We start from the raw sequence: 15,446 nt of genomic DNA on the forward strand, positions 1-15,446 counted from the left end.
AATTTAATTAAATTTAGAATACTTGAATATTTTATTTATAGTTTCTATTACCTTAAAATATTTTAAGGTAAGCCAAGCGGATGCCAATCCAAAATAGCCATTCAAGAAAATAGTATATTTTATACCCCAAAAATGATATACTAAGAGAAAAATGATAGGCTATGGGAATATTCTAAAAAATTATGTTTGTATCCCAAAAATGATAGGCTATGGGAATATTCCACTTGTATCATAGATTTTTTTTCCTACTTATTTGTTATTAAAAACTATTCAAATCATGATAATTGAAGTCAATTATTACTTATTAAAATTATTCCTCTTTTGTCGGGTACTAATTTACGTATAAGAGGAATCATATCGAAAAATTCATCTGATTCAAATCTTTGTATAAGTCACATATGGAATAATCGATCAAGTCGATCTCAATTATCGAGGAAGTATTTGAGCCTTCGGTTATACCATACTTCTTATACATGTGAGTCTAATTCGAATTAGACTAATCTAAATATCATGACAATAGAACAAATCTAGCACTTCAGTAAAAGATTAGAACAAAAAAAATTTTTAAATCGAGAATTCATAATCGGTAAAATCTCTCAACTATCTAATTAGGCGAGGAAGATGTTAATTTGTTATTCTTGAAATATAATTAATCATGGATAGTATATCTCTTACTACTCCAATCATTGTAATCCCACCATCTCATCATGTTTCCTCATATTTTACCAATATGAATAATAATATTATATATATATATATTATATTTATAAGATCATAAAAGTATATAGCTTGGGAATTCGATCATAATTTAGTGTGCCACCCAGAAAAGTTTGCAACACAATTAATTAGTTCACAAGATTGAGCAGCAGAAAGTTACCCCCCAAAAGGATTTTCCACAAGATTAAAAGAAGAATAAAAAAAAGAAAGAAAGAAAGAAAAAAAAAGATCAACATAACGAATCACGAGAAAGAGACAACTTTTCTTTTGGTTCCTCACTTTGAATATTATATTTCTTTCACCTTTTTACCTTCCCTCTTCCATTGACTGACTGCTTCTAATCATCCAACTTGGCTGCCCCTTTTCCCAAAAGCCTCCTATTTAACACCACCACCGCCTCCCTCCTCCTCCTTGCAGAGAGAGAAAGAGCAGCAGCAGCAGCAGCAGACTTGTTCTTGAGATATGATGGCCATGGACACCCATTTTCTATTCCCTTACCAACCCTCCTGGGATTGGGATCCACACACCTTTGGAGCTGGAGATCTCCACGAACAACTCGTGCCTTTGAGTGGTAGTCACTACCCTTCTCTTCTTTGGTTTCTGCAAACACTGGCATGGTTTTGAGCTCAACGGCACTGATGTTTGCTTTGGTGATCATCGATAGCCATGGAGATGGAGTCGCCAGTGTCGTCGCAGGCCTCCACCGGTTACTTGCAAGACGCGGTGGCCGAGTGGAGCGACCGGTGCAAGCGGCGGCGGCTGACAGCTTCGTCCCCCGTTCATGATTCGACGACCAACGAAGGCCTCCAGAATCTTCAAGTAATTAAGACTCGAATTATATATGGAGCTTAACGCTGAGTTGAGTTTTGCCTAACTCTCTCCTTCTGCCTTCTCCATTTGTAGGGTTTTTGGGACTCAAGCTGCCATGGCGATCCCTCCTTGCATGATCTGAGCTACATGCTACAGGATAATGTCATCATCCCAGGTAGTGAGAATTATGTCTTGCTTTGGCAAAGAATTATAGGTTAATGGTAATAATTCTACTAGAAGAACTCCTTTAATTGCTCCATGTTCACACAGATGACTCTTTCAACGTGCTGCTGAAGGCCAACACAGAAGTCACCGGTCTGCAGCACCCACAAGAGCCACTTCTCTCCTCTTCCACCTCCTACGAAGAGCCACACAACTCCAATGAACTACATGGAAAAGATCCTCCTCAGTCATCAAGAGACACGAAACCTTGTAGCTATAAAGCAAAAACGCTTACTTTGAGAGGTAATTGAATCATACATGTGTATGAACCAAGAACATGCACGCAGCACACTCTTTTGACAGAGTCTAATTCTTGTGGGCATGACAGAATGCGAGAGAAGACACTGCAGTAAGACGACGAAGGCGAAGATGAGCGTGGTGTACCCTTTTGCTGTGGTGAAGCCCGGGGGAGCGGAGGGCGACGTGACGCTTGACGACATCAACGCGAGGATTCTCATGCGTCCCAGGCGGCCTGTGCGCCACCCGGTGGGGGAGTACGCGCAGGGCCCCCGTGTGTCGCCGGACGGCCCTGGCCTCTCCGGTAAGGTGGTCGTCAGCCTCACACGGATCCAAACACGTGGGAGGGGCACCATAACAATCATAAGAACCAAGGGATGAAGATGATGATGTATCTGCTGCCACTGCATGCATTCCTCATAATAATTGTACATATGTAGTGCAAGGGAGTCTCTGTGATTACCTCTCGAGATCATTTTTGTTCTAATACTTTGAGAGAATGGAAGTTTCAGATACGTCTTAGCATAATGTTTAGGAACGTAATTAGCTTCTCCTTCCACAATACGATGGAACGGAAGTATTCTGCATGCAAGCTTCAAGTGGTGATCTAGTGAATAGATCAGCGGGCCCTTGTTTGACCGAAGAACAACGTGATCTAGTGTGAGAGAACGTGCAAAAGCCATTGAAGTGCATACTGTTGGGTGATTCAGCTTCTACGAAGAAAAAAGAGAGAATAAAACGAAACACAGAGAGAGAGAGAGAGAGAGAGAGAGAGAGAGAGAGAGAGAGTAACAATTAGAAACACTGCCGGACGAGACCTCCGGAAGAAGCAAAGACAACTCAGCATCTGAATCTGATATATATGTTTCAAAGGAAGAGTACGAAGGCCAGCTGGAAGAACACAAGTGCCTAACCCATATAATTCAAATGCATGTTGAAGAAACAACTCATGAATTCAACTAAACCCTACTAAATTATGGATCAGGATGGACTCAATTGGCAGGTGAGAACACAGAGACAAAACATGCCACAACAAATAGTGAATAGAAAGCAGGCAGGTGGTGGGGAAGCGAGTCGATATCAAAAGTTGCATCCTGTCGTCCTCCCCGAAGTCAAGCTGGTTTGAACAAAATTTTCCTGGACACGATAATAAATGGTGCTTCACCTTCCCCCACTAGCCATTTGAGACCGGAATGAGAGCTTGTCCACATGTCCTCCAACGCAGGATGTGTCGAAAGGTGTTGGCTACCCTCATGAGAAGAAATGATTGCGGAGCACCGACCCCACATCGCGTGGATTGGAATGGCCCCACTGGGGCTGCAGCTGGTGATCATCACTCTGTTGCCGATTTGATAGATTCAGTGATGACTCGTCTTCCACAGTAAAGTCACAACCCTCGAGTCGTGTCTTCATCGCCCACTAATTATAAGCTGCGGTGCTTTTCCCTTAATTATACTCGGATTGCACATGAATTCCTTCGACTTTTTCGTTACTTCAAATAAGTTATGTTCTTTGCCAACGACAGGTTCTGTTTCCATCTTAGTCTACTGGAATGGCTTAACTCGAACTTTAGCTTCTGGTTTGAATGATAAGTGATGAGTACTCCATACTGTAGACCAATCAACTGTCCTTTTCGAGACTATTGAAACAATCCCATTCACTTTGCGGATGGTTTTTTGTGAAGATTTGACACGATATGGAGGCGGGGAAAGAAGAACCAAAGCCATCAGCTGTCTGCATGTACACACTGCCACCCAAAAGGCCAGAAGAAGGCGACGGGCATGGGATCCATTATGGGAGAGAGAGGTGCAGCTCGCCTCTGTCCGGGGGGGAAGGGGGTGGTGGCCATGCAACGGGCGTGAACCGGCTTCATAATTAGAGGCCTCTCGTAGTGCGTGCCAGTACACGCCATGGATTCTAGTAAGCGGGTGGAGCTCATGTGGCCACAGACGTAGGCAGACAGGAGGGCAGACGAGGCTCCAGCGGAGGCCCTCTTTTCTTCCCCCATTAGCGTTACTAGATTCCTCATTCATGTTTCCTCACAAGAAGAGCGAAGCTGGAACTAGGCTCTGTCCTCCTCTGCTTGTATAACTGCCGCAGCGCCTCTGCCATGGGTGTCTCCAGTCGAAATGTGGAAGTCCATGTACAGGTGTGCGAGTGGAAGCTGGGCATGTGCATGGCTATCAGAGAAGCCAGGAGCTTGAACGGAGCTCCCCATGCACATGCTGCCCTACATCTTCCGTCTCTTGTGCGATTTCGTGGAGCAAGGAAAAAGCAAGCCACAGTGATTTGGTTTGCTTGTTTGTTCTCTGTAGGGAAATAAAGGTTTGGTGGTGGTAAGGGTGAAGGATGAAGGAAGAAGGAAGATGCCTCAGAGAGTTCAATCACTGTTATGATATATCGGATGTTAATAACATATTGATATAGTTTATACTGGAGATCAATCTCTCGAACAATGCATAGGCCCATCAATCATGAGTTATGCTTTCGATGGTCGAAAAGGAATTTGCATGAAGAGACTATTATGGATGGAAATCGAGATGTGTTTTCTTGTTGCGAATATACGATGTTCATGAATCTTTATGTCGTGGTCGAGGTGTCAGCATGACTTGATCTAGTCCTCGATGTACAAGGTCGCCCACGTGGATGCTCGAGTGGTGAGGGCAAGTGTCGGGTTAGGTCGGGTCGAGTTCGAGCATAATCTTCTCTCTTAGCGAGTGGCCTGCTTCTCCACTGTTGGGCTCCTGTACACGTTGAGGTCGGGAGGGAGATTTTCTAACTCGACAATTCTGAAGCTCAAGTCAATAGTATATATAAGAGAGTTGAGAGTTCGAAATGCCCCCCCTCATGATTAGGGAGGGTTAACTTTTATATCTGCGAGGATAAATTGATCGTACAGGGTCAATTTACTACGGTCGGCTCCTTGGGCGACCGACTTAAGCTTTTGTACGAGCGTTGATCGACCTGCACGGATCGGCGCCGCATGACGCTGCCTCAAGCTTTTCGAGATGGTTGTATCATGATGATGTCGTTCGTACGGAGGGGGTGACAAGCGGTTGCCCGTCATGTGTGTGCTACGCGCCATATTATACTTGAGGTTTTACATTTGTATCATCGTGTCTGCTTGTTTGGGTCTACGTGGGCGATGCCAAATATACTATATCATATGAGATTGTGATATGTAATGAAGATTAAGAAGTCATCCAAATGCTTGCTCTGGAGAGTTTTATTCTGCTTGAGTGTTTAAAAGTGTTATTAACCTCTCCGTCGATATATGTTTTATTTGATGATTAAATAGTATTATAGTCAAGAATGTCTTAAATAATATGTAAGAAGAATTAAGTAAGATTATCTCTTGTGAACAATCTATATCTATTCGATAGATCAAAAAAAAATATTGAGGACATAGCATAGTCTTATTTTGTCTATAAATTATTATGACCTACCCAGACGCTTTCTCGAGATTCAATGGCTGAGATGCTTAAGATTATTGATTTCCTTAGAGACTTCATTAATTGGATATATGAGTGCATCTATTCTCCATAATAGACGTCTTCTTGTTCCAACGGCGAACATTCTAGATATCCAAGGGTGACTAAGAGATTAGGAAAGATGTTCTCTTACCTCCCTATTTATATATTATTAATATTCAACTTCTAATTTCTTGATGAATATTTTCAATGTATCAATAATGTGCTAGAGTTTAAACTATATGAGAATCTATCTACCCAAATAATTAGTTTGTGTCAGAAAATCAAAATTTTTTCTCCTAAATTTTTTTATAAAATAAAAAAATATTTTTATTGTGTTAAATGATGAAAGACTCGGACGTAAGATCTATTACTTATGTAATAATTCATTAATCAATTCAAATGTCTAAACAAGACTTTTATCCTAAAATTTTGATTGATCGAAATTATATTTTCTTTTAACATTAAATGAGTATAATTTTGTTGGGTTCAACTCATGATCACAATATTGACTTTTATCTAATATATGTTAATCTTGATTTATTTGACTCAGACTTAGCATTATAAAATTTCTAACATGTATCAGAGCTAAGTGGATAAAAATTTGATATGAATGAATAAAAAAAAGAAAACCTAGTTAGACTACGATTTGATTGAATAAAGATGAATCGCACCATTAGGGATAGATGTCGATGAATGAACCATCTCATAGTATCGAAAAAGATAGGAACTCAAAATTTAAACCTTTACGAGTAAGAGGAATATCCTAATCTCGATATTGAAAATATTAGGTTTGACTCATAATTTAAAAAATTAAAGTTTTGAAATTTGAATTATTTGATTTTGAATGAGAGGTGGCAAGTGATAAAGTTCGCATTAATAGGTGATATAATTTTTGTGGCGCACGAGAAAAAGAAAACAAAATAAAATGGGGTGGGCGATCCTTATGAATGGTTCTTATGGTCTATTGGTGTCGATCGCTTTGTGTTGCCAATGCTACGTGGTGTGTGGACTGCAGAGTCTGAAACGATCATCACGGTCGACATCCCGAATCTTGACGCAAGGATTTCATGTGTACAACGATTTTTTTCTTCTTTAAATAAAAAGAAAACAAAAAAATTTCCATGTGAGTGATGAAAACTAATAAATAATTTTCAAAAAAAAAAGAAAAATCGCCCATATCCAAATATAAGCCGCGGCTGCCTCGTCACTCGGCTCATTGCGAGCGCGAGGGACGGCCGCGGCGGAGACCGATGGTGTCCGTCTCCGCTCATCTCCCCTCCTCTTTCTCCTTCGGTACCGCCTCAAACCCTAGACGGGACCTATCTCCTTCTTCTTCCTCCTCCTCTTCTTGGGTTAGTCCTTCCATCTCATGTTAATCTTTCGCTTGATACGAATCGGGGATGGATCCGCTGAACCGACTAGGTTTTGTCGAAATGGAATTTGTAGATTGAACTTGCCGTGAGCCGGAAAATCGCTCCTTTTCCTCGCCGTGGGGATCCAAGTGGCTGTCCCGGTCTCCGTTTGTGCCCTCCCAAGGCAGAAGTGCCCGCCCGAAGAGCAGGTCAACTTCGTCTTTGCGTGAAAGTTTTGTTCTTTATAATTTCTGTTCTAAAGACGAGGAAGAACATGGCAAATGATTGGATCTTACCGACATTTGTTTTGCAGAGACGTTTGATCCAGAACTGAGGTTGGTGCTTGAACTCGCGACGGATGCTGAACTAATTGAGCTAGAGCACATTCTGTTCGGACCGAGGTGAGTTTTCTTTGTGTTACCACTTCTTTCTCCGTATTTTTAGAGTTTTGAAAAATAAAAAGAAGGTTTTGCATGTGGAGTGCAATTTGTGCTTTAAATCTCGATATGTTTGCTTGGTTTTGTATGTTCGGCCGATTAATGGAAGTATGATCTAATTACTATTTCATGATATCTGCAAAATGTTTAGTTCCCGACTCAAAAGAATTTTGATTCCCTTGCTCTAATTTCACTCTCTTGGTTTGTTACATGTGGTTTTATTGGAAATTGTTAAGAGTTTATGTATTAGTTTGGCGCTTTTCCAATAGCTTAGGCTTTTGGGATTTGTGGTCAGCCAATTAAAATCTTATCATGTTATCAGATTAAGTCATGCCCCCTGTTATTTCACCCCGTGTAGATTAGGCTGAGCTTTTGAGACAAGTTGACACACAAGCAAATTCTTGCCAGAAACAATGTAGAATTCCATGCGGGAAATAGTCTACATCCGAGTAGTGATTATCTTGCCCTCTTTGAAGGTGAATACTTTGTTGATCTGTCCCATGATCAGTTTCCCTTTCCACCACACTTCTTTTTTCTTTGGCTAGAGTTTGAATAACTATATGGAAATGTAGGTTTCCTTTAATCTACTTTTTGTGGCCAATGAATACCATCATGAATTGTTGAGCTGTGAAAAATGGTATCCAATTGCTCATAATTAGTGTTAAATAATTAATCTCATGTAAAGATTTCTAAATCTTGAAACACTTTGTGAATTTGCTAAAAATGTGCTCCTCATGGTTTTAGACCTCAGAAGCTATTCATGTGCCTCCAAGTGGTGGTAAAAATTTGGTTTGGCTATAATTGGGTTGAGCTAGAAACTTCTAAACATTAACCCGGCCATTTACACCTATGGTAGACTGAAATATGATATACCCACAATACCTAGCCCTGAAGATGAGGCCCACATGTGTGGTAGATGATACATGTGAAGCAGTTATAATGTTGGATTGAACCTGCTAGGTCAGTTGATTCATGAGGTTGCAGATTCAATCCAACCAACTAGACCTGCTCGGACCAAGTTGCTCTTTAGTTTGGGGCAGATAAGATGGATGGGGTTGATCAGACCTTTTATCTTCTGAGATGGCACTGCAACCTGTTCTAAGTCATTGGCTTCTAGGAGAATATCTACAGGTCTCTAGGGAGAATAAAATTTTTGAGTATGTTGGCTAGGAAAGATTTCCCATATGTGGGATTTAGACAAAAAGCAATAGTGTATTTTAGTAAAACAATATTATAATTAGTTGCATTTAGGTTTGGCAATAGTAGCCTATATATAGTTGATTGTGAACATCTCTAAGACATTTGTACCACTAATAAAATCTTCCACTTTCCTTTAGTTTTGCAAGTGGAGAGCTTCTTCTCTTCATCCAACTAGAGAAGCACTTGTTAGAGGGTATGAGTTTCCTAACACAGTTTTACCCTATCTAGTTATAAATGTCGTAAATGTAGAGAGAAGTTACAAAACCAAAGAATTATTTTTTTAGTTTTTGAGGCAAGGGTGGGCACATCTTGGGGAATGGGGAGAGGAGGAGGGCTCTAAGCCATCAGTAGTTACTAAAATTTCAATTTTGAAGTTTTGAGCTTTGTACTGATCTACTACACTATTACAGTTGCAGCCCAAGGAAGGAGCTCAACCCTATCTCTATGGTCATAAGATTTTAAAGAATTTCAAATCAAGATACAGCTTGACTATTTAAGTAAACCTATTGTCAGTCAGTCAGTACCTTTGGCTTAATTGGTAGTTAATCTTATGCTTCTTGTAAGGGATATAAAGGGTCACCCAGTGTGCAAGACTTCCTTCTATGGGGTCTAGGGAGGGTCAATATATACGACCTTACTGGTGCAAGCAGATTGATCTTCTGAATTTTGAAGGATATCAATCTTCCAATAAAAATATACATACGAGGGTATGTATACTTTGCCTATTTTTCTCAGCACATGTTCAGTTTTCAAAGCTCCTGTGTGGTAATTAAGTATTTGACTATTGACCTGCAAATCTCCTGTTTTGAACAAAATTTAAGGTTTATCTGCTGCAGCTTCTTCAGCCCATTATTAAAATCTATCACAAGCAAACGAGATGCTGATTTCACTGTGAATGGTGAATATATTGAAGAACGAGAAGATTTTATAGAACACCTAGAGTCACAATTCTTGTACCTTGCAGCAGATGCTCGGGCAACATTAAGGTTCGGAACTTTTAAGAATTCAGTGTCCTGTACTTGTTATTTGCTTCTTAGATTTTGATGTATGTTCTCATTTTATTGTTTTTATGGTGAACTCAATCCATTGGCGTAAATTTTCCGGTGCAAATTGAATCTTTGGTTTGTCCCTGATTATAGTGAGAATCCTGTATTACATTTACACCATTGTTTGTTGCTATCTTTGAAGGGGTTGGAGACCTTCCTACAGAAATATCTTACTTGGAGTTAGAAAAAAACTTGGCATTCCTTGCTCAAGTAAATTGTCAACAGAGGACCTTGAAGTAGAAATTTTTCTCCACTTGCTGAGTGAATATTCGAGGTACTTGTCACCATCCCTTTTGGCTATGGAAGTTAAAGATAAGTGAATTTGTTTGTGTAACTATAAATGTTGAAATGATGAATGCCTTAAATGACTGCAAATACTTTCATGGATATGTTCTTTTTCAACCAAGTGACTGTAGTTAGTAGTATTTGCTCAGCTGCAACATATAATGAACATAAAGGAAAATTGTTGCATGGAAGGCTCTAACCACAGAAGGATAAGGAAACAGTAAAAAGAACTATAAGCATCTACTTTCCAAGACTTTTAGAATCCCAGTAACTTTTTTTTATCAGTGGATGCATTTTTTTCATTGTCGTGCAGCATTTCTTGAAAGGTGTATTGTTAAATGTCTCTGTCTGTGGAACCATTTTGTGTTGTGCATTAATCTGGAGATTGAAAAATATCATGTTTGGGTTCTCCTATGGAAGCCTTTTCTTAAACATTTTATGATTGTTGCTTTGTATATAGCTTGTTGAATGAAAAACACAGGTCCTATAACCACCATAACTTACAAAGCAGAAGATATAAATAAGCAGAAACATTTGGCTTGTAGTTATCTGAACTATTTTTTCAAAGCCCGGTATTTACTGACGCATGACAGACTTTCTCCGACTGATGTTTTACGTACGTATGAATGACTATTTATTGTAAAATCAATTCTTTCATGCAGATTTTCCCATGAAACAGTCAGCCAAAACTTTGGGTTTGCATAAGACATCCTAATACAAAGCTGGCTTCTTTATTCGCCCAGCCAGCCACCAATCCAGAAAATAAGTTGCTGGCATTTACTTTCCATACTAGGGACTGTAGGTAATCCTTCTAAATAACGTGATCTAACAGGACAGGAACTGAACCCAAATTAAGAAGCAGAACTCTAATATCGACAGCTTAGATTTGACACGAACTTAATTAAGTTTTGACCCCAGAGAAACCTTGGGTGGATCAGTTTTTCTTTTAGCCTTAACCTAACTTAGACTTGTTTAACATGTTTCTCCTACGTAATTAACAGTCTTAATAGCTATAATAGACAATTGGGTATCTTGGCATTAGTTTATATCTGAGGATGTCTTAATTATGCTCCAACTGTATGTCAATATTAAGGATTTTAATCTGATATGCTTTGGATCTTCAGGTGTTTTTTCTTCTTCTGATCAATACTGGTCGATGCCTGTTTGCCAAGCTGTGCAGTCACATTTAGATGACTTTCTAGGTGACTAGCTCTTTGCCTATCACGGTTGCAACATTAGATGTTAGGGATAAATATTAATACAATGTAGTGCCACACTTGGCATCATGATATAGATACATGCAAATAGTGACAGAGGATGAAGTTCTTCATCTGGGATATGGTTACATTATATGGAATAGGGCAGCCCAGTGTGCAAGGCTCTCAGGATGCGGTGAGTGGTATTTACTAGCCTTACCCACCAGGCGGAGAGGCTACATCATCAATGATTTGTTTCTTGGGTATAGTGTTGCATTGGGGCCACCAGTTAAACTGGTTTGGTAGGTTGGTATATGCCAGATATTCACTAGTGATCTTGTACAAATTGAAAAAATAATGAAAAAAAGACAGAAATAGTAGATATATTTTTACTGAATAAAGTTCTATCTTACAGTGAGAACCTCATCAATAACCAACTAACATCTTTAATGGGTTGTGGAATTTGAGGAATGATTTCTGTTGTGGGATAGAGAAGAGAGACAGGTGGGGGGACGGAGAGAGTACTAAAGAGGCAATGCCACAATAGAAGAGAAGGTAATTTGTTCCAGTCCATTTTAGTTGAAACTGCTGGAACTAGTTGAAAACTAGTATTGATAGATGATCTGAGATTAGTTTTAAACTTTTAATAAAAAAGGTAAAAATAATTGTAAATGAGAAAATTGATATAAATGTCCTTTTGTGTGTGCCACCCAAAACTAGGCAAATTTCCTCTTGGTCCCTGATTGGACTGGTGTAAGAAGTATACTTGGTAAGTTGTTCCATCACTATTTTCACCTGTGACATGTAGGTTGCATCTGCTATGATGGATTTAATTGCCTGATCTACTTTACAAAGCAGACTAAGATGATGACATTTATCCTTTTTCTTTCATCTTAAATCCTGGTTAAGTTTGTGATAGTGTAGAAGTGAGAATAAATTTCTTTTGCTGAGGTATGAGTGCTTGTGTGATTCTTGTTTCTATATCATGACATACTCATGTATCAGATAAGTGTTTCTGGCTAAGAATATGCTGTCTGGTATCCTATTTGTCCAAGGCTGACACCAATGTTTATCATGTTGTGTTTTTCTCCTGCATTGATATTGGTATGACATAGTAGCTGGGTGTAACATAGACCTTCCTTTGGATTACTTGCTGATTTCAGTGAGGAGATTCATCCTGTTTCTCTTCCATCAGTTGGCAAAAAACTCTCGAACAGCCATGGAAGTCTTGAAGTTGGACTAAGTCAATGGAAGGTCCTTGCTCTTGGGGCACTGAGAGGTGGGGCAAAGGAGCTTCAACATGCAGTCATGAAGGTTTACTGTCTTTAACTTTTTTTCCTTATCACTACATGTTTTATCTTGTTGTATTTTAACTAACTAGATCTTCTATCTTCTATTAGGGATGTGGAATGTTAACTGTGACAAGGATATATCAGTTGGTATGCATGCATTTATCATGATGCCATATAAACATTTGTTTTTTATTCCATCATATTATCATAATCTCTCTTTTTTGTGTTATATGTTAGTTGGCCAGGAAATTTTCTGGTAAGATGCTTTTGGAGGCTGCCAACTATGAGATAAAGCATGAGATAATTAAGCGGGTATGCAGTTTGTCCTTTTGTATTACCAAAATATGAATAAATATGCATTAAGTTAATGTAGCTGGTGACTTTGGTATAACACTATCACTAAACCAATATTTTAGTTGATAAAATTTGTCGGACGAGGATTCAAATCCTTAACATTTAGTAAAAGTGGGTCTCATACACCATCATCAAACTGATATTTTAGATATATTCAAATCATACACCATAATGCAAAAAATTTGTCGGATGAGATTTTGAAGTCTTAATCTTTGATGAATAGATCTGATAAATCTTTTAGTTATCTTGCACTTCTGCCACACTTGTATATCTAGATTTGTGTTAGTTTTATCATGCACATTATGAAAGCAATTTCTCTAAGAATATATTTATTTTTATTAGATACTTAATTCTCAGAAAATGTTTGTTCAGCATCTGAAATTTAACTGTAGATCTAATATTTGGGAGCTTTTAACTTCTGACTTGGCATTGAAACTATATTTAAATTTAATGTGGAAGTTTAAATTTCATGTGCCTTTTACGTTTACACAGCTAAACATATATACCAAATATGCTAGCTTTCACACATATATAAACAACTAGATATGGATGTATAAGTTGTGCACACGCCTTTCAGGCAAGTTGAAAACTTTAGTGGCTTTATTAATTTGTTTATCAATTTTCTTGGCAATATTGCATATGAGAAAAGAACTTGATTGTTTGTACAAATTTTAAGCATCCTCTGTTTGTGATGCTTTTCTTCTGGTACTTCTTCATCATCATATTATGCAAACATGACTATTGTTGTCTCAATGTTATTCTTTAGAGTATCAAAGGATAATTTTACGAATGAGGGAATTATGGGCTTTAGTTTTATCAAAAAAGCAAGAACCCTGCAGTTTGTGTGAATAAATGTCCAATAACTAGAGATTTTTGGACTTTTAATTTCCTTTTCTTAAGATTCAGTGGTTATCATGAATTTGGACAAACATTTACCTCTTCTAGTTCTGCTATCCTATATTACTTTTCCACAATAAACATGTTTCATCTGTGGTGGTTGTCAGGGTGGACAATTGGCTGCTATCAACCTGGAGTCAAAAGCAGCTGAGCTTGCTGCAAGACAGGTCAACCTTTCATTACTTCTGGATAGACATGATTTCTTCTCCCACTCTAATAGCATTAATTAGTTAGGCAAGCAAAGACATAAGCAAGATAATCTATTAACCCTTGATACACTTAAATTATCCAAATATCTTTTGCTTAACATCTATTAAGCAGGGTTTGGCTCATGCTGCATCAAGATATCTTGGACTTAGAAGCGTGATGATGATCCTAGGACCAGTGTGAGAGTTATTTGTATTCTTCAAAGCAACTTGAGTAAAGATTTGATGCTTTTGTTTATATCGATGACATAACTGCTGGCTTTCATCTTTGAATTCTAAATGTAGTGAACTATACGAAAAAGTTAAATTTCTGAACTGTTCTTGAAGTTAGACTTGTTATGCAAACTTTTTGTACATGTGATTTTCAATAGTTCTATACTAAAACAATTAGAAAATATAGTTTTGGACACAAGAATTAAGTGACTTGCTTCTAATTGCTAGGTCTGCTTTAGATGGGTTGTTAGATATGACATTAGCACCTCTATCATTTTCCCCATTATTTGCTGAGACAGCTTGTGCTCACAAGGACTTCAGAAGAAATAAAAATGCAGACAGAAAGCTCACAAGGATTGTTATAGCATCACAAATCCTAGAAACTCCAAAACACTAGATATACATATGCTAAAAGATAGTAAAAGTGAGGGTGGGTGACTTCTGGTGGTTCAGAAATGGGACAAAAAAAGAAGATTTATTCGCTTTGGCCATGGCTAGTGGTTTGCAAATTTTGACTAGAGGGAATAATGCCCATGTGTGGCGTTGCTTGCAGTCAGCATAAATGCTGACAACTAGAGACTTGCAGATGGCCCTCTGCCCTCAAGAAGGAATCCAACATTAGAAGCGATTGTAAGAAACAAAAGAGCCCTCAATTGGTTTACTCTTTTTGTAGTATTTATTCTTGTTTCTGCTTAATACTTATCAGTGATGTTCCCAGCCAAGAAAGATGGACCAAGCATGCTTGAAATGTGAAGATATAACAATTTTGAAGAATCAATGTTTTGCAATTTCACAATTGTAATCTCATGTTTTTGAAAATTGGAATTAGGATAACTAGGATGCAAATACATACATGTATATACACAGACTCATCCCGATTAAACAAATTGCCATGAAAGCTTACCAAGTAATTGAGCTATATTTTTAAGCGAAGATGTCCTGTGTTTCTGCATTTATAGCGCTCATACGCTACATGATTGAAATTGTAGATGCCTTACTTTTTGTACAGGATGTGGGGGACATTTCTGGCAGATGTGGTGATTCAAATGCTGGGGACTGATTATGCCCGAATTCTGCGAGCAATTTATGCATTTGCCCAGGTAAAACTTCAATTATGTATGTGCACGACAATGCCCTTCCTGCTGTGAATTAAAGTGTTGTTCTTTGGGTAGATTCGGCTTACTCGAACGTATGGCTGGCGATCTATCGAGGATTGACAGCAAACCCATTTCTTGCATCTGTACATAACATCATCGAAACCTGCAAAGTAAGCTCTTGCATAGATTGAAGGAATCCACCATATTGCTACTACTATCTGACAGCATCCAGCATAGGAGCATTTGCATCTTCAGCTAAATGACCCTTTAAGCTGGTCTTTCATGTGAGATCCGAGTAAGCTGCCTTTTTTAAGATGCCATTATGCTGTTCCTCTCCATGACAGACATCTACTGTGTCATTCTTGTATATTTGGCAAAATTGCATTAAGCTATTTTCTCTCCGATGATGTCG

At 38.5% G+C, this 15,446-nt stretch overlaps 2 protein-coding genes across 5 annotated transcripts; both read left to right on the top strand.

Moving 5' to 3' along the window:
- The first annotated feature begins 1,147 nt into the window (after positions 1-1,147).
- LOC135589156 (protein XRI1-like) lies at positions 1,148-2,610 on the top strand. The gene is made up of 5 exons (XM_065081454.1): positions 1,148-1,288; positions 1,382-1,536; positions 1,621-1,702; positions 1,798-1,992; positions 2,078-2,610. Exons 1-5 carry the CDS (start codon positions 1,180-1,182, stop codon positions 2,365-2,367), a joined length of 831 nt encoding a protein of 276 aa, XP_064937526.1. The 5' UTR covers positions 1,148-1,179; the 3' UTR covers positions 2,368-2,610.
- A 4,046-nt stretch (positions 2,611-6,656) lies between these two features.
- Positions 6,657-15,441, top strand: LOC135585012 (uncharacterized). Of its 4 annotated transcripts, none has more exons than XM_065080027.1 (12): positions 6,657-6,811; positions 6,906-7,020; positions 7,125-7,212; positions 9,285-9,434; positions 9,637-9,768; positions 12,139-12,289; positions 12,376-12,414; positions 12,505-12,579; positions 13,626-13,685; positions 13,840-13,904; positions 14,947-15,037; positions 15,093-15,441. In XM_065080027.1, exons 1-12 carry the CDS (start codon positions 6,710-6,712, stop codon positions 15,183-15,185), a joined length of 1,161 nt encoding a protein of 386 aa, XP_064936099.1. In that variant the 5' UTR covers positions 6,657-6,709; the 3' UTR covers positions 15,186-15,441. The 4 variants fall into 4 exon arrangements, with proteins under 4 accessions (XP_064936099.1, XP_064936100.1, XP_064936101.1 ...); XM_065080028.1 differs by having other exon boundaries at positions 15,110-15,441; XM_065080029.1 differs by lacking the exon at positions 13,840-13,904.
- Positions 15,442-15,446: the final 5 nt, after the last annotated feature.

Source organism: Musa acuminata, chromosome BXJ1-8 (assembly GCF_036884655.1).
Source record: "Musa acuminata AAA Group cultivar baxijiao chromosome BXJ1-8, Cavendish_Baxijiao_AAA, whole genome shotgun sequence".
NCBI classification, from domain to species: domain Eukaryota; kingdom Viridiplantae; phylum Streptophyta; class Magnoliopsida; order Zingiberales; family Musaceae; genus Musa; species Musa acuminata.